General features: G+C 36.8%; 1 protein-coding gene across 1 annotated transcript; it reads left to right on the top strand.

Annotated features, from left to right (window-relative positions):
• The first annotated feature begins 17 nt into the window (after positions 1-17).
• Positions 18-16,237, top strand: pigu (phosphatidylinositol glycan anchor biosynthesis, class U). The gene is made up of 12 exons (XM_020920772.2): positions 18-160; positions 2,264-2,328; positions 2,508-2,567; positions 2,659-2,721; positions 4,119-4,228; positions 4,515-4,615; positions 5,307-5,404; positions 7,136-7,290; positions 8,158-8,301; positions 11,172-11,296; positions 12,427-12,569; positions 13,309-16,237. Exons 1-12 carry the CDS (start codon positions 31-33, stop codon positions 13,420-13,422), a joined length of 1,308 nt encoding a protein of 435 aa, XP_020776431.1. The 5' UTR covers positions 18-30; the 3' UTR covers positions 13,423-16,237.
• Positions 16,238-18,154: the final 1,917 nt, after the last annotated feature.

Here is an 18,154-nt window from a genome sequence, read left to right on the forward strand (position 1 = left end):
TTTGCGCAGGGCGAGCGCTTCCTTGTGAAGATGGCGGCTCCCTTGTTTCTGCTGCTGATTGTAGGGGTTTCTATCCGTTTATTTCTCTTTAGATCCAGTTTAGCGGATATAATCGCAGAGAGGGTGGAGGTCGTGTCTCCCCTGACCGCCTGGAAGAGAGGTAAGCGGCTTTTCAAGGTTAGATCAGCTCGATTTTGGGTCCCAAACGCCGGTGTGATGCTCGCTCCCCGTCCGCTCTGCATGGAAGTGAATGGAAAACCGGTTTAGTGACAATGAGCAATGTGCAATCTGTGTTTGACAGTTCATTGCAATAAAAGCATGACGCTATTTTTAAGTCATATACTCTTAGATTTTGTTTGTTCTTTAAGCATTTAGCATTACATTTGTGCATTTATTGCCCCTTTTAATGAAAAACCACAGTAGGCTGCACTGACAAGATGCAATGGAGGAAATAGAAAACAAAATGACTGCTCAGAAAACACCATGCATGTTCAAAAATATAAGTACACTTGTTCAAAATTACCCAGGAGATACCCAGTCTTAAGCTTCAAGTTTCTACATTATTCTAAGAGCTCTAATTAGAATAAATGCAAGGAGATGGATGAATAAAGTCCCTTGTGTTTCTCATCTTGAGAGCCTGTAACCACCTCATTGCCTCATGAATAGTTTATCAGACCTCTGTAACAGGAAGCACAGCCCTCTAGTGTAAATCTGTATTCAGAGTAGACTGTGATTGAGATTGTTGTTTTAATTGTAGAATTCACTTTAAAGTCCACATATTAAACTCATTAATATTTGAGAGTCCTGGAATCTGATTCGCTGAGCTAATACAAGAGATGTTATCTACAGTTAGCAGCTTTTCATGATTAAACACAATGTTTTTTTCTTTGTAGAAGAAATTATATTACTTAAATAATTCCAGACTTTGTGATTTGTAATTGTGGGCGTTCAAACTGTAACTTTATTTGGATTCTGATATCTCTTGCTTTTATATTGTGCTTTTGTTTGTATTGCAGTGTTACACTTTTGTTGGCAGTGTTGTTTGCCTTTCCATTACTGAACTTGTTATAACAAATCAGGGCAGCTACATTATGGAAAATTCTATAATCACAAATGATGATTTGTTTAATGATTATATCCACATTATTACTTCTATTAATCTATTGAGTAATTATAGATCTAATATGTTTAATGAATGTAATGTTTTTGATACTTTTGCCTTGCCTTTGTTGATGAGAAAAGTGTCTGTACTCCAAGTTTTGATTTTCTGGTAATTGAATAGAAATTAAATCTTAATTAGGGCTGCAATATTAATCATAATCAAATCGAAATCGCAATTTGAGTTAACACAATTAGCAAATAACAAAACTGCCATTTCTGAAGTACCATAATTTCTTCCACAAATGTCAAAATATCCTGTCTTATTCTAGATCTAGCCCTGTAGTTTAGAAGTGTACAAACATGTTCAGAAATACATGTGAATCTTGTACTGTAAAAAAATTTCCTATTATGAAAATAAAATCCAAAATCATTCAGCTCTATTATAAATAAAATCTGGTTTGCTTGCTTCCGTCTATCTCTCACGTTCTTTGCTGCTGAAATCTTAATCCCTGCTTTTGTCACATCCAAAATCAACTACTGTAATACGTTTCTCTACAGCACATCCTCAAAAACTCTCAATAGACTACAGCATTTTCAAAACTCTGCTGCCCGCCTCCTCACATACACAGTCCCACGAACACATCAGCCCTGTCCTCCAGAACCTCAAGTGGCTTCCCATCCCTCAGCAAATCCACTTCAAAGCCCTCCACGACCAGACCCCGTCTTACTTCTCCAACCTTCTACACCCCCACAGTCCATCCAACCTCCTCTCCCTCCCCTGTAGGACCAAACTCTGAACCTGGGGAGATCTCCTTTGCCACCCCCACCCTCTGGAACTCACTGCCTCAGCAAGTCCGTGACTGTACTGAACCCTCTCCTTTCAAGAAACTGTTCATAACCCATCTATTTAGAACCACTTTCAGTGTCTATCCTGCTTTCAGTCATGCCTATATTTTGTTCCATTGCAGTACATCGATTTTAAATATGTACTTTTTAAATTGTATTCTTTGTGCAGCATGTTGAGGGTTTAGAAAAGCTCTATATAAATAAAATACATTATTATTATTACACTAGATGTCTATTATCCACATTTGATAGAGCTGATACTGTTTAGAACTACAACTGTTTTTAAAGTTATCATCTTCTATCTTCTTTGTTCCAGTTATAGAGGGTCTGGCTTTGCTCGACCTGGGAGTCTCACCGTACTCTGGAGATGTTTTCCACGAGGTAAAGCAGCCTTGAAAGCATCATAACTTTACTTTTCAGTTCAATTTATCATGCAGCTGAACCAATCATTTTGCAGTGGTGCAGATAGTAAAACAAATGTTATGATTTGATCTAGAATAGTTGTGCATTTTCATCTATGCCAGTACAAAAAAAATAATAATAATGAATTGTTTCTCCAGACTCCTCTCATCATATACTTATTTCATTTTGTCGTGGACTATGCTGAGATAACATTTATGGTAAGTGGAGAATCCTAACTCCTAACAGTGAAAGATTTAAATGCATTCCTTTGTGATTTTTGTTGATTTTATTTTCTATTTCCCCCTACAGTTAGCAGATGTCATCACTGCGGTGGCTCTGTATCTGGCAGTCAAGGATTACAACACGCAAGTGGTAAGAAAAAAAAAATAATTGCAAAAATGACTTTCATTGGTGCAGTAATGTGAGTGTAGATATCAGTGTAGTAGAAATGAATCAGTAGGATATTATGTAAATTGTACCAAAATCAACCTAAAAATACAAAAGGGGGCAAACCCTGAACATAAAAGAACTGCTATTCCATTGTATCATTTCATTTTAAGGGCCTGTATTACGCTGTTTTCTGATCTATGTTATAATGTTTTTCCTCATCACAAACATACCTAGAGTTATTTTGTTTCATTCAAATGTTTAACACACAAATCCTGCATATTTAGCCTGAGTTCTTCTCTCAAATGGAAAACACTGCTCCACCTTGTGACGTTAAACTCCATACATCTACACTCGAATCATTTGGATAATTTTAGCTCTGGAACAGGGCTGGGTATCACTAAAAAGTTGCCAATACAATACATACCTCGATACATAGGCAACGGTACGATACATATCCTGATACAGTGCACTTTTGATTTGATACATTTCAAATTGATTCGATACGGTTCAGTAAAAATAAATGCTAAATTATGGCTAAAAGTGTTTGTTAAACCACTTCTTGTGCAAAGTTAATATGAAATACAGCCATTTTAATCATCAAAACTGTGAAAATGTCAAATGTGTTGCATAAACGAGTTTCCTTCCACTGAACAAGCAACAAAACTGTAGCACTGTAACAAAATAATTGAGTAAAATATACCAAAAAATATTCTTGGCGGTATATCGATACAGCAGCCCACAATATCGATACTGTATTATCAAATTAAGCGATACAATATATCGATATTTCAGTATTTTTGCACACCCCTACTCTGGAATTTCCTGTCTTTACTGAGCTAAAGATAAAAACTTGTTGACTTGAAAACTACCTCTTCATTACATCACAGTGTGGAACAGGAGATTTTGAGTTTTGGAGATGTAGACAGACTAATAATAATGAAGTGTTACTCAAAGCATGTGTGAATGAAACAAAACATAATTACAGGTATCAGATGAAGAGAAGAGGTAGAGCGCTTCATTAGGTCATAAAAAAGTCAAAAGTAGCAGTACAGGTGCTCTACGAGGGTTGAACTTGAAATCTTGACAGAATGTAGCCCTTACTGAAAAATCTCAAAGTGCCCTGACGAAGACCATCTTGCTGGTCGAGACACGTCCCTCCATGTAATATATTCAGTCAGTGTGCCTCGGGTTTGTACCTTGCCCACTTTTACATTTTCCAGTAAGGGCTACATTCTGTACAAGTATGTTTTTGAGGCGTTCTAATATGGATGAAGACTCACAACAGTCAATTTTGTGTATACTGTGTTGTGTAATATGAGCAAGCCAAGAACATTAATGCGATAATGGTTTATTACTAATAGAACTAATCCTGTCTTTAGTTGAAAAAGCAAAGGTTTGAGCTGGAGGCAGACCGTTACCCCATGGACTGTCTGGAGCTGGTCCGGAGCCCCACACAAATGTATTATATCCCCCTCAAGGTCGCCATGTTGTAAGTATCAGCCTTTACCTGGACTTTCCTGATTTTTCCTTTCTTAAAAATGTTAAAAAAAAAGAACTAAAAAAAGAAAAGTTTGCAGTGATCCACAGTTGCTCCTCGCTTTACCTTATGCATTCAGGGCGTTGTAATTATTCACCGCAATGGATTTTTGAGCGCTTTTCACGACTTTCAGAGGTTTCCCATCACTGTAATGCTAATAACAACCAGCATGCTAACTGCACACTTCCTGATCATCTGAAAAATACCTAATGATTTCTTTGTTATTGTCTGTCTGCAGTTACATGTTGAACCCCTTCACCATTTTGTCCTGTGTCGCCAAATCCACGTGTGGACTCAACAACGCCGTTCTGGGACTCTTCTTCCTCTGCACTATTAAAAGTATAGTTACATTTCAGAATTGTATATACAAATATTTAAAGATACACTGTGTAACTTTTCTGGTGGAGGGTCTGTTACCTCCTCGTCTCCATGGAGATGTTATTTCTTTGTCTAGAATGCTCCACGGTATTGCTTTAAACGTATCTATCTCAATGAAAACAAAAAAGTGACACCACCAAGCCAAGTGTCAGGTCAGATCTATAGAAATACATTAATGCTGTACTGTGGAACATTTCTAGCATGATTCATCAGCCGGTTTCATTTCGTAGAAAGCGTGTACTTTTTTTTATTTAACCAATCGCTGCAGTTTGATCGTGACGTATGTAATGCACCAAATCCCGTAGGAAGATGGTCAATAACATCTTTCCCCTTGATACATTTCGACAAACATTCTCTTTGTTCCGGCTTGAAATCCTTGATCTTGGGAATCGTTGACAACACAGAATGTATGGCTCTTCGCTGATTGGCCGATGCGCAGTCTACAACTTCCGGGTTTCTTGCAAACTGTCTAGTGTATTCCGACTCCTGACCTAGTCGTTGGAGAGAAATGAAATTGAGTGGAATATTTCTGGCAAACCAATAAAGTCTCCATGGGGAAAAACTCAGATGACAGGCCCTCCAGCAGGAAAGTTACACAATACACCTTTACATTAAACATTCTCAGTCTAATTCAAATTTTTTTGTTGAACAGAAAATATCATGTTGAGTGCCATATTTCTCGCCCTGGCCACATATCAGTCCATGTACCCCATCACCCTCTGTGCCCCAGCCATGCTCTACATCATGCAGGTAGGCTCCTCTGTGTTTTGTTTGCATACAATGTTATGGTATCATAATTATGAAGACTTATATTGTTCCAGTTTGTCCATAAACAGTTAATCTAGTAGTAATTTATTCGGTCATTTTGCAGCACTACAAAACAAAACAAAACAAAAAATTGACTACAACCCCAAGACCTAAAGGGTTTAGGCTGAAGTAAAAAATACTTATATGCTTAACTCTATTAAACAATGACAAAATTCCAAGAAAAAAACAGCGCATAATCAGCTGGTTAACTTTTACAATCACTTCACTTCACTTCCGACTTACTGTATATGTAAGAGACAAAATATACATTAAAACAAACTAAATTTTATGCATAATTCATTCATTCCAGAGCTTTATGTCTTTAGCATAATGCCTTATACTCTTTTTTTTAAAGGCTTTTACAGTGTTAAACTCAGGTTATTCCATATACTAACCCCTCTAACAGATATACAATCACTTTTTTCTTAGTTCATATCTTCAGTTTTTTAAAGATACCTCTTCCTCTAAGGTTATACTGACTCTCTGCTCAAATAGCTCCTGTAAACAAGGAGGAAGCAGATGATTATTGGCCTTGTACATCACTACAACTGTACACAGGTCAACAAGATAACAAAAATTTAAGTACTTTCAGCTTCATAAAAAGAGGATTTGTTGGTGCATAGTAATTTGCATGATGACCTTCTTTTGGAGTAGAAACATTTTATTAATATTTGATTTATAAGTATCCCCCCATATTTCAACACAATAGTTTAGGTATGGAAGGAATAAACTGTTATATCGTAAATAAAGGGAATTTTGATATCAATAGCTATTACATATGCTTATTTTGACAGGCTTTGAGAAAGACTCTTCACTGTGTTGTTTTTCTAGTGCAATTTCTGAGGATGGACAATATGTACAAAGTACCATTAACAGTGCCATTACTGTTATCGAGATTCTGGGGAATTTGTTGGAATCAAAAAAGTCCCTGATTGAACGGTCCAGTATTTTTCATGGGATTGTTTCTGTTTTAATGGAAAAATAACTGTACTGAGACTGAAAATCTATTATATTATTATTTTTACCAATGTGAAAAGTTCATTTGTGAACAACTTTGCTTCTTTATGAGCCTTGCTTGAATTTGAATGTGTTGATATTGATCTTTGTAAATACTGGTTATCAGCCACACGAGTCTGATAAGCAAATTTATTCAGAAATGCACTAAAACGAGTCTATAAACATTATGGTTTAGGTTTTTGTATGACAATGGGCTGTTATTTGAAAGATTACACTGCAGATTTGTTCTTTTTCCTTAAAAATAAGCTTGATATTTTCTAATAGGTCTCTCCAAAACAACAATATGGATTTATTATATTTTTTTCTGACTAGGGATGCACTGATACAAAACTGGTACAAGATATTGGTGCCGAAGTAGAACATTTTGGTGAATCGACTATTGGCTTTCGAGATTTTGGTGTAGTAAGATGATTTTCTGGTCAATGTTTGGCTAAGTCATCTCATAATATTAAACGTGTATTTTTGCAAAGCTGTTCATTAGTTACAAAACAAATTTGGATAATTTTTACCTTATGCAGTCCCTCCACTTGTATCTGTGGATATTGGGTATCGGCACGTATTTAAAGCCACATTATCGACATTGGTATTGAATCTGCAAAAACTGTGTCAGTGCATCTCTAACTGTGTCTTCTCTGATGGTCTTCTGTCCTTCCCCAGCGGCTGTATATCCCAGTGAACTACCGCTGGGGCAGTTTTTGGTGGTTCGTGGTTCAGTACCTCTTCATTTATCTGGGCAGTCTGTTCGTCATCGTCTGCCTCTCCTTCTTCCTGCTCGGCTCCTGGGACTACATTCCCTCTGTCTACGGATTCATGTAAGCTCAGTTTTAAAAAGGCTCAAACTACTTTCTACATTTTTTTACATTCAGTTCTACATCTAAAATCTTGGCTTTCACTTTTTTCCAGTATTTGCACTTTTCAAATGGGGTGCCTGGCCTGTCTGAAAATATTATTGGCTGAAATGTTTCACAGTATTTACATCTGTCTTGTCAGTCACCATAGAGACAAGAGCTCTCGCCTCCTTCAGAAAAGTTATATTGTGCTTCTTTAATTTACATCAACACAAAGGAGAACACTTATGCCTAAGCAGAACGAAATAGAAAAACATTAGTTTACTTAAGTCAAGAAGAAAAACTTGTGATTTTCTAATTTACATCCTTCTCTTGCTATGGAAATTAGAATTGTACACATTTTTTTTGGAGCTTTCTATGATGTTATAACACTGCTCCCTCATCAAAAACATGCCTGAGGAGATTTTAGATGTCATCCATGCATGTTTGAGTAATTTAGCGATCTCTCCTGGGCCTCTGTTATCCATGCTCCCACAAAAACGTGATACAAAACTTTACACTAAAACTTCACAAACCTGATGTGATGTGCAGTAGCTTCATTAGCAGCACGCCCAGGGATTGTTTTGTGATGGCGCTCTGAAGGGGGAGTGACTTAACGCAGTGAGCAAAGGGAGGGTAGACTAATGAGGTCAAAAAAATGTCTGTGTTAATGCTGTTTTCGGGGAGATATAGCATTTTTCAAGCAGTAAAAAGTAACATGGTGATCTAATTATATTATGTGTTTGGAGTTAATAGAAGTACCCGCTCACTCACAAAATCACTCACAGAAAAGGTCTAATTGGGAAACATCTGACTAGTATTTCACTCCTTTCCTCTCTCTCTCCTCCACAGTTTATCTGTCCCAGACCTGACTCCAAACATTGGCCTCTTCTGGTATTTCTTCGCTGAGATGTTTGAACACTTCAGGCTGTTCTTCCTCTGCGTCTTTCAGATCAACGTGTTTTTCTACACCATTCCTCTCTCCATCAAACTCAAGTAAGTCATGTGACAATAATACACACATCACCCTAAACACTGAGACAGCCGACAAAATCAGAGGGCAAATAACAATATACAGGAGGTGTGTTGGTTACATTTACTCAGGTACATTTACTTTTTAAAGAAGTTTTCAGACTGAAGATTAGGGCTGGGCAATCAATCAGATCAATTTGATTAATTTGGATTTAGATAAAGAAAATGCAAAATCATAAAATCGAGGATTATTATTATGAAACAAGTTTACCTCTGACTTTTATTGTCAAAGCAGGGGTATTGTGCAATTACTATTAAACGTCTACTCAAATGTAACTGAATGTGATTTACAATTTCTTAAATAAAAACATATGATAAGAATGAAAATGTAAAGCTCTTCCCCTGTTTGACTTTGTAATCATCCAGAATGTGCAAAAAAATAGACTCTGTTTTTGTCTATAATCCCCAGCCCTACCGCAGACTTCTACTTATTATATATTTTATAATATAGTGTCACAGTACTCTTACTTAAGTAAAAGTTTTGGTTCCTCGTTCCACTGTGAGTAAGACTACAGGTGACAAAAGCTTTATGTAGACAATAGGGGTGTGCAAAAATATTGAAATATTGATATATCGTATCATTTAATTTGATGATACAGTATCGATATTTTGGGCTGCTGTATTGATATATCACCAAGAGTAATTTTTGGTAAATTTTATAAAATTATTTTGTGTAAGAGCTACAAAAGTGTTCACATTTTCACTGTTTTGATGAGTAAAATTGGTGTTTTTCATATTAACTTGGTAAACTTTTAGTATCACAATCATGATTTAGCCTTTTTTTCAGTGAACAGTATTGAATCTGTGTGAAATATAACGTTTATCGAACTCGTATCAAAACGAAAGCTCACTGTATTTTGACCTATGTATCAAGGTATATCGACAACTTCTTAATGATACCTAGAGTTAGCTGACAGTATGAAATTAATAAATCAACATCAAATTATAAATCAGATGTTGCATCCAGTCAGCTGCTACCGAAAATAACTTTTTGCTCTTACTTGAGTAATTTCTTAGACTGCTACTTTGTACTTTGAGTGATATTATTTTGAAGTAACATTAGTCTTACTTAAGTACAATTTGTGGCTACTCTACTCACACTTTTAGAAACAAGTGAATATTGGCTTGGTTCTCCTGCAGTTTTGAGTCAGATGATAAGAATCTGTTTGCTGAAGGTGTATGGATGGAGAAGCACTTCAGCATGACCACCAGATGGCAGTATGCAGTTTGATAAAGTGTTAGGAGCTTTTTGGGAGGGAGCCAGTTCTTGTTTAGTGCTGGTTTAATGCATCTCTTGTGAAATGCTGGAAAACGCTGTCTAAAGTGGTTCCGCTCATACAGAGCAAACAAAGTGAGTGACATGTCTTTCTCAAGGTCAACGTCGCAGCTTCTACCGTCTGAGCCAACGTCTTTATGGAGATACTTCCGAACACCATTTATAGCTTTGATGCTGATTATATTATATGTACGGCTGGGTATCATTAAGAAGTTGCCGATACAATACATACCTCGATACATGGGCCACGATACGATGCATATCTCAATACAGTGAGCTTACGATTCAGTACGATATATTTCAAATCGATTCAATACGGTTCAATAAAAAATAAAGGCTAAATCATAGTTGTGATATTAAAAGTCTTTGTTAAACCACTTCTTATGCAAAATTAATATGAAACACAAACATTTTAATCATCAAAACAGTGAAAATGTTACAAAAAAATGTAGTAAAATACACCAAAACATACTCTTGGTGATATATATCGATACAGCAGACCACGATACCAATACTGTATCATCACATTACATTATAACATGACTTAAAGCTCACAAGAGTCAATATTGTGTAGTATAGAACCTTTAATACATAGTTCCACTGAGCCTCTTTCAGAAAAGTTACATCGTACACCTTTAATTGTATTATTTAGTTTTATTTTATGACAGTTTTTCTTGTATTAACTGTTGTTACCAGGGCTGGGTATCATTCAGAAGTTGCCCGTACAATACATATCTTGATACATGAATCAATCAATCAAACTATACTTATAGAGCGCTTTTCATACAAAAAATGTAACACAAAGTGCTTTATAGTCATTAAAAACAATCCCACATTTCATTACACCCCACCCCCAAACCTAGGCCACGATACGATACATATCTCGATAAAGTGAGCTTATGATTTGATATATTTCAAATTGATTCGATACGGTTCAATAAAAAATAAAGGCTAAATCATGGCTGTGAAAAGTCTTTGTTAAACCACTTCTTGTGCAAAGTTCATATGAAACACAAACATTTTAATCATCAAAACAGTGAAAATGTCAAATGTGTTGCATAAACAAAACTGTCGCGCTGTAACAAAATAATTTAGTAAAATAATCCAAAAAATACTCTTGGCAATATATTGATACAGCAGCCCAAGATATTGATACTGTATCATCACATTAAACTATACGATATATCGATAGTTTAATATTTTTGCACAGCCCCAATTATATGTAACTGTACTTATGTTATTTTTTCACTTATTTTAAAGATCCTATATTACACAAAACTGACTCTTGTGAGCTTTAAGCCATGTTATAATGTTGTTACCACCTCAAAAACAAACCTGGATTTGTCTTTTGATTCAAATTCACTCTTAATTTGATGTATCAGTATTGTGGTCATTATTTTTAGTTTATTTCTCAAAACTAAGCTGGCAGCATTAATCATTTTGTTGCCATATCTTGATATTATTGTTATTACGAGGGAGCCAATGGGTTCTTATTACCATACTGTTTTTTTGTTCTCACTGTCGCATCGTCTAATTTGAAGCATGTTTTTTTTTCCAGGGAGCACCCGGTGTTCCTGATGTTCATGCAGTTGGCCGTGATGTCCATCTTTAAATCGTACCCCACAGTGGGAGACATGGCTCTGTACTTGTCCCTCCTCCCGCTCTGGAGCCACCTGCACAGATGTGAGGGACAAAAATAACTCACTGTTTATTCATTAACCACAAACTGGAGTTCACCTTTAGATGGAGGCGATGGGAAGGCAAAATATTTAAAAAGTAAAGTAGTGAGGATGCTGGGTTCATTACTGTGTTAAAGATGATGGTTCATGGTTGGGTAAATATAACAATTTTATAATTTTGTTTATAATATACCAGATCAGATAGAAATTGTTAATAAAATATGTTCATAAGACATTGTAACATTATCTTTAGCCTTCCAACATCACATCTACAATCTGCAACCTGTCTATACAACAGGGTACTCTTTATCACTGACAAAATTTCAAAACTTTTCTACGACCTAAAGTGAATTTTCCATGACTTTACAGCACCTACATGTGTAGAATTGATCAGACTTTTAGGGCTAAATATGAAATGTTAACCCTTTCCACTCCCCTTATGGTTTGGTATTATAGTTTTTTAACTTTCAAAATACTGTCAGTGCATTTATTGTCATCTCTTTTATACAAAAGGCACATACGTTTGAAAATAATCATAATAGCCTAATGAAAACTTAACAAAACGATGCAGGTGAGTGAAAGAGAGATGAAAATTTCATGACTTTTTCATAACTTTCATTGAAATTACAAAATTCCATGACTTTTCCAGGATGTCCATGACTGTGGGAACCCTGAGATTATTTGATCCTGTAGATAAAGAAAAAGAGGTAGAGCGTTTCACTGGGTCATAAAAAAGTTTAAAAAAAATAGCAGTACAGGTTCTCTACGAGGGTTAAATTAGTAGTCTTCAAACAGAAAATTACTCTTACTGGAAAATGTAAACGTGGGCAAGGTACAAATCCAAGGCACACTGACTGAATATATTAAAAGTCCTTTATTTCATGAAGGGACACCAACGCATTTCGACCAGCAAGATGGCCTTCGTCAGGGCAAAGTCGATTGATCCGAATTCAAACTCAAAATGAACATAAATAGTATATTTATTCTAGTGGCTCAGTTTCACTTAAAGAAGTCTGGGTTTTATTTTATACATTCCAAAGTGCGACATAATAATCTGTAATCTAAAGAGTACAAACAAACATGAGCACAAAATGTACTTATGTTTTGTAATCAAATGCACTGCCCTCTCCACAGTCCTGAGAAACATCTTCCTGGTCACGTGTGTGCTGATCGCCTGCTCCGCTCTGTTCCCTGTTCTGTGGCATCTGTGGATCTACGCGGGCAGCGCCAACTCCAACTTCTACTACGCCATCACACTGCTCTTCAACGTGGCTCAGGTGAGACGTGGGACTGGGGAGCAAAAGTACATCAGAGGACAGAATGTATAGAACCTTTCAAGATACTGAAGGCGCCCTGCATTATTGGGGCAGGCTGATGGGAGCGAAGCCGTCGAAGGCCAGTACCAGTGCACGGGTTTGTGTAGGACTACGCTCCACTGTGAATTTGATGGACATGTTTTCTGACCTACGAGACACAGATGTTTTAGTTTGTGCTTCTGTGGTTCTGAGTTTAGGGCAAAATGGAAGTATATTTGCATGTTTTTGTATTTTTTCATTTGGATGCCAATAATATTTACAGTATGTCTGATCAGTTTAAATTAATAAACCTGCTGCAGCAGTAGGAGCTCTCCCCTCAGAGAAGAAGCTCCATTCCTAGACTTCCCTTTCTATGTGGAGTTTGCATGTTTGCGGTTTGCACTGTACAGCTACACACATTGCATTGTGGATATAACGATCATGTAATATGGTCTGGGCTCCTCATAAGATGCTTCTGTGGTGACGAACTGCCCCCACCGATGCCTCTTGGGGGACCAGGCTAATATCTCTGATTGCGCTGGTTTGCGTTTGTGTCTGTGTCTGTCCTGATCTAAGTGAAGTGTCTTTGAGTGTGATGAAAAGTGCTATAGAAGTGTTATGTATTATGTTATGTATCTCATGGGGGCTTCTGGCTGACACCTGTACTACCTGTTTTCATTGTAATTTAAAATGTTGTCTATTAACATTATTCTTTTCTTAGATTCTGCTGGTGTCAGATTACTTCTACGCCTTCTTACGGAGAGAGCACCACCTCACGTACGGACTTTACCTGAAGAAGAAGGACGGCTCAGAGGCTACGCTCGTATTAAAATAACTCTTAAAGACCTCTTCAGTCCCGTTTGAAGACGCAGACCAGCCAGTGGACAGCACAGATGAGTATTACCTATAAAGGGAAAGGCATCTCGCCACACAGGAGGAAATTAAATCAAAACTCCGGATCGCTGTTGGTGGAAGATGCTGAGAGACTGAACGTATTAAACCCAACTAAAACGTGGGATGTAGACTATGCCTTTTTTACTTTGAAACATTTGGAACTTCCTCTATATAAAAAAAAAAAAAATCTAGCTTTTATTTTGAAACCTTCCGTCTTGCAAGATTTTTTGTTGTTGTTTACTGTGAGTTTATGCCGAAATAATTCCTGGAATTCAAGTTTTGTGTACTTATATATATATATTTTTTTTCCACCAGTTCTTTTGAATCAACACTGGAAGTTTTTACTCATAGGAATGTTGTTACGAATGTTGAAATTTCAGATTTTTTTTTAAAAATACATAGATTAAAGAGGGGGGTATTATGCAAATTCAACTTTATGGAGCTTTCTACCATGTTATAATGTTCGCTTATCAAAAACATGCCTGAGGAGATTTTAAATGTCATCCGTGCAAGTTTGAGTAATTTAGTGACCTCTCCTAGGGCCTATTCAAACCCTCCTTAAGGTTTAGCTGTAAGATTCTGTCAAATACTTCATCCACAAGCCTCCTTCATGCTCCCTACATGACATTTCTCCTTAAATACAGTCGTCCCTCGCTATTTCACGGTTCACCTTTCACGGTCTCCCTCTTTTGCTGATTTTTTTAGTGCAATTTTGCATGCTTTTTTTTTTTTTTTTTTTTTTTTTAAACAGCGTATGAACACATTGTGTTTCTCCCCCTGCATAGCCTCAGGATTGACTATTGTCAATCAATCTCCTCCGTGCCCTGTCTCCTGTACAGAAGAAAATGTGTTCAGCTGCCAAATTTACATAAATGTTCGATCTCTACCAGTGTGATTCTGAAGTGCTGCGTGATCGGGCAAGTGCCGCGTTTACCATGAGGTGCGGAGCTCTGCGTTGGTCCTTTCTTCTGTGGTCACCTCCAAACCTGTCCCGACAGTGAGTCCTGGTTCAGTTCTGGTTTAGTTCTGGAATCAGGGCTGGGTTAGTCCTGGTGTAATCTAGGTTTAGTCCGTGGTGTATGCAGCGCAAAAGTTTCATTTAATCTTGGGTTAACGGGCAGGTGCAGTCTTGTACTGTGCTGTTGCAATCTCCAAAAATGGACCCGTGCAGGAATCTGCACTGTAGGGCTCCATTACAGAATAAATGAATCTTGGGTTCATTACATAAAGAAGGAGGAAAATAACATAAGAACGACAGCAGCAATAAGAAGGATGCAAAAAGGGTAAACTGTCCTGTGTGAGAAAAGTGTATACAGTGTGTGGTGAGGGGTTTTACAGCTTTAAAACAATATAATAATTGTAAAATATAAAATTGACTACTTCGCAGATTTCACCTATCGCAAGTTATTTTCAGAATGTAACCCCGCGATAAACGAGGGTCCACTGTATACAAAAGCGTCATACAAAGCAATACACTACAACTTCACAAACCTGACACAATGTGCAGTAGTTTCATTAGTGGAATGCACAACAATTTGTGTTGTGAGTGACTTAGCACAGGGAGCAAAGGGAGGAGGTCTGATTAAAACAAAAGTAAAACATGTTAATATGTGTTTTTAGCAGATGTAGCATTTTTAAAACAATAAAAGATAACATGTTGATCTAAATATGTTACCCCATAGACGTGTAATACCCCCTCTTTAAGGCCTTACAATTGAGGTTAAAAAAAAAAAAAAAGTAAGAATAAGTGAAATTTTGCTTACAGTTTAATTACAAAGAAAACACATTTTGTAGGCTATTTATCACCTTGGAAACTAGTTTGCCTTGACATCATAAAATATAATTGTAATAACTAACTCAATACTCCTCCTACGCCTTTTTTTGTTCATACTGCCATATTAAAAACGTTTCTGTAAACCAAAATAAGGAAAATACGATTATAAAGTGGGCTGCATGTGTCTTTTCAATACCCAGTTTTAGCATTGACCTAAAAATAATAATTGATTTTCCATGTTTAAAGATACAGTATGCCTTTTTATTCACCTTAATTATAATGTATTTTGGTACTTGCTGCACTAAGGGTTAAGACTCATTAACACTGATTTTTTTTTAACAAGTTTAATATTCAAACATTTTAATTCAAAACAGCAGTTCTTATTCAAATCATTGCGAATTTGTGAGTATAATTTTAGCATAACGTTGCATAACTTTTGTGTTGGACGGTTTGTCAAAGGCTTTTCTTCCTGGAGATGTTACTGCTTTGTCTGGAATGTTTCACAGTATGGCATTAAACCTTTCTATCTTCATGGAGACCAAACCAGATCAAGTTACAGGTCAGATCTGTGGAGAGGCGACCCCACTCACAGTCAGAATCCCTGTTTTTCTAGGTATTTTTGAGCAATAAAACCACCTGTAATTTAATAAATGTAAAGTAGAGCTGTTTAATGTCAAACTGTGGAACATTCCAGAGCAATGACATATGCGTAGAAACAAGCAAATGACGGACTCTCCACCAGAAAAGTTACGCAATGCATCTTTAAATGAATGTTGCTTAATTCGATTTCCCCTTGTCCGTGTGAAGGCCAACGAATGAATGAACAATGATGTAATATTTATTTATTTTGCTGCACTGTAAAAAGATTTATTTTGTGTTCCTCCTTTGTGTTCATTTGCTGTTTTGATACAGTTTTGCTTTAAAAAGAATATTAAAATGTTGGGTTTATTAAAACAAATTATACTGATAATTATGATACAAAGTTGTGGTAAAGAATTTTTTTTATTTCTCGTCTTTTTGTGTCTCAAATAATGTGCGTTAGGTTGTACATGTGACTTCTTTGATACAGGGTCCACCGCCTGCTTGTTTTCATGGAGATGTATTGTGGAACATTCCAGGCAAGACGAAGAACCAGTTAGAACCCCGGTGTGTCCAAGTTTTATATTTTGAAAATCTGGTGTAAAGGGTGCAGATTACACTTCGTTTTCAGTGTTATAATGTTGTTTCCTCTTCAAAAACAGACCTGGAGTTGTGTTTTGTTTCATTCAGACATGTTTAAAACACAAACCCAAAGCACACACACCACACAGCACACCTTGAGATGTCATGTGGTAATATAGGAATTGTACCAGTTGTGTTTTTAAACTCCATACACCTACACTAGGAAATTTTGGGATGATTTCAGCACTGGAATTGAAATAGTACTGAACTGAACTGAACTAAAGGTAAAAGGTAGCTGTTAACTTGAAAACTACCACTACATGACATCACAAGGTGGAACAGCTCATTCTGAGTTTTGGAGATGTAGACAGACTAATAATAAAGGATTACTCAAACATGTGTGAATGAAACAAAACACAACTCCAGTTATGGTTTTGAGTAGGTAACGACATTATAACATGGCTTAAAGCTCACAAGACTCAATTTTGTGCAATATAGGAGCTTTAATGCCATGATGAATGTTCTAGGCAAAGCAACATCTTCATGGTGACAGGCAAACAGATTATGTTTAGTCTCCACCAGAAAAGTTACGCAGTGTACCTTAAAGTAAAGAATGAAGCGACATAATAACAATGATGTTTGGTGTTATACTAGTGTGACCAGATGTCCCTTATTTACCCAGGACAGTCCCACTTTTGAGCCCAGTGTCCCCTGTCCCAGCAGATGTATACAAAACCAGTGATTTGTCCCAGTTTTATAAAAGAAATGTCCCAGCTATCCCTATTTTTTGACTAATCTGATCCCTGCCAACAGTAAACACTGTCATTTACTTAGGTAAAGTACACAAAAACTGCCTAAAAATGACCAAAACACAAAGAAAATGTGACTACACTGACTCAAATGTCATGAATGGGCCAGGTGCAGAACAATTTTCCTTAATTATGTGCTCGTTTCACAATTTTATTATTACCAACCACCAGTGTTGGGAGGTTACTTTTAAAATATATTCCCCTACAGATTACAGATTACATACACCAAAATGTAGTTTGTAACATAATCCATTAAATTACTTAAAGTGAGTAACATAATCTGAATACTTTGGATTACTTGATTTGCTCTAGAGAAGCAAAGATGAGGAACTCTTCGCATAAGATGTTTTGTCTGCTAAAAGAAAATGGAAAGCCCAGAATTTACTTATAGAAGAGGAGGAGACACATCCATGCAGCATGATTTAGTCCTGGTTTAGTCCTGGTTTTAATCCTGGTTTAGATCTGGTTTAGACCTGGTTTAGATCTGGTTTTAGATCTGGTTTAGATCTAGTTTAGATCTGGTTTAGAGCTGGATTTAGTCCTGATTTAGTCCTGGTTTTGATCTAGTTCAGACCTGGTTTAATTTCCGGTACATGTAATCTGTTACTCCCCAACACTGCCAACCACCACAAATCGGGGGGGTGTCCTAGTTCTGTATTTTGCAAATCTGGTCACCCTATATTATACAAGCTAAACATGAATTATAATAACCACCAACACGGGGGAGGTCTCAGTTACAAATCTTCCCCGGAAAAACCACCAAACTCCGCCTGTAAACTCCCCTTTCTCTCCCTCCCTCAAATATACGCTTGACATCGTCCCACCAATCAAACACGCCTCTCCTCCAAACACCCGCCCCCTCTGACCGCTCCGGACCAATCAGCGCGCACTACGTTACCAGCTGTTTAAAATATTCATAAGATTTCGCG

This window comes from Boleophthalmus pectinirostris, unplaced genomic scaffold (assembly GCF_026225935.1).
Source record: "Boleophthalmus pectinirostris isolate CB_2022bp ecotype Guang Dong unplaced genomic scaffold, ASM2622593v1 HiC_scaffold_3, whole genome shotgun sequence".
Taxonomy (NCBI): Eukaryota; Metazoa; Chordata; class Actinopteri; order Gobiiformes; family Gobiidae; genus Boleophthalmus; species Boleophthalmus pectinirostris.

Excerpts from the sequence above, each read along its gene's own strand:
- pigu (XM_020920772.2), top strand. The coding sequence starts at position 31 with ATGGCGGCTCCCTTGTTTCTGCTGCTGATTGTAGGGGTTTCTATCCGT. Across the intron at positions 161-2,263 it reads CCTGACCGCCTGGAAGAGAG|TTATAGAGGGTCTGGCTTTG; the intron begins GTAAGCGGCTTT and ends TCTTTGTTCCAG. Across the intron at positions 7,291-8,157 it reads CCCTCTGTCTACGGATTCAT|TTTATCTGTCCCAGACCTGA; the intron begins GTAAGCTCAGTT and ends TCTCCTCCACAG.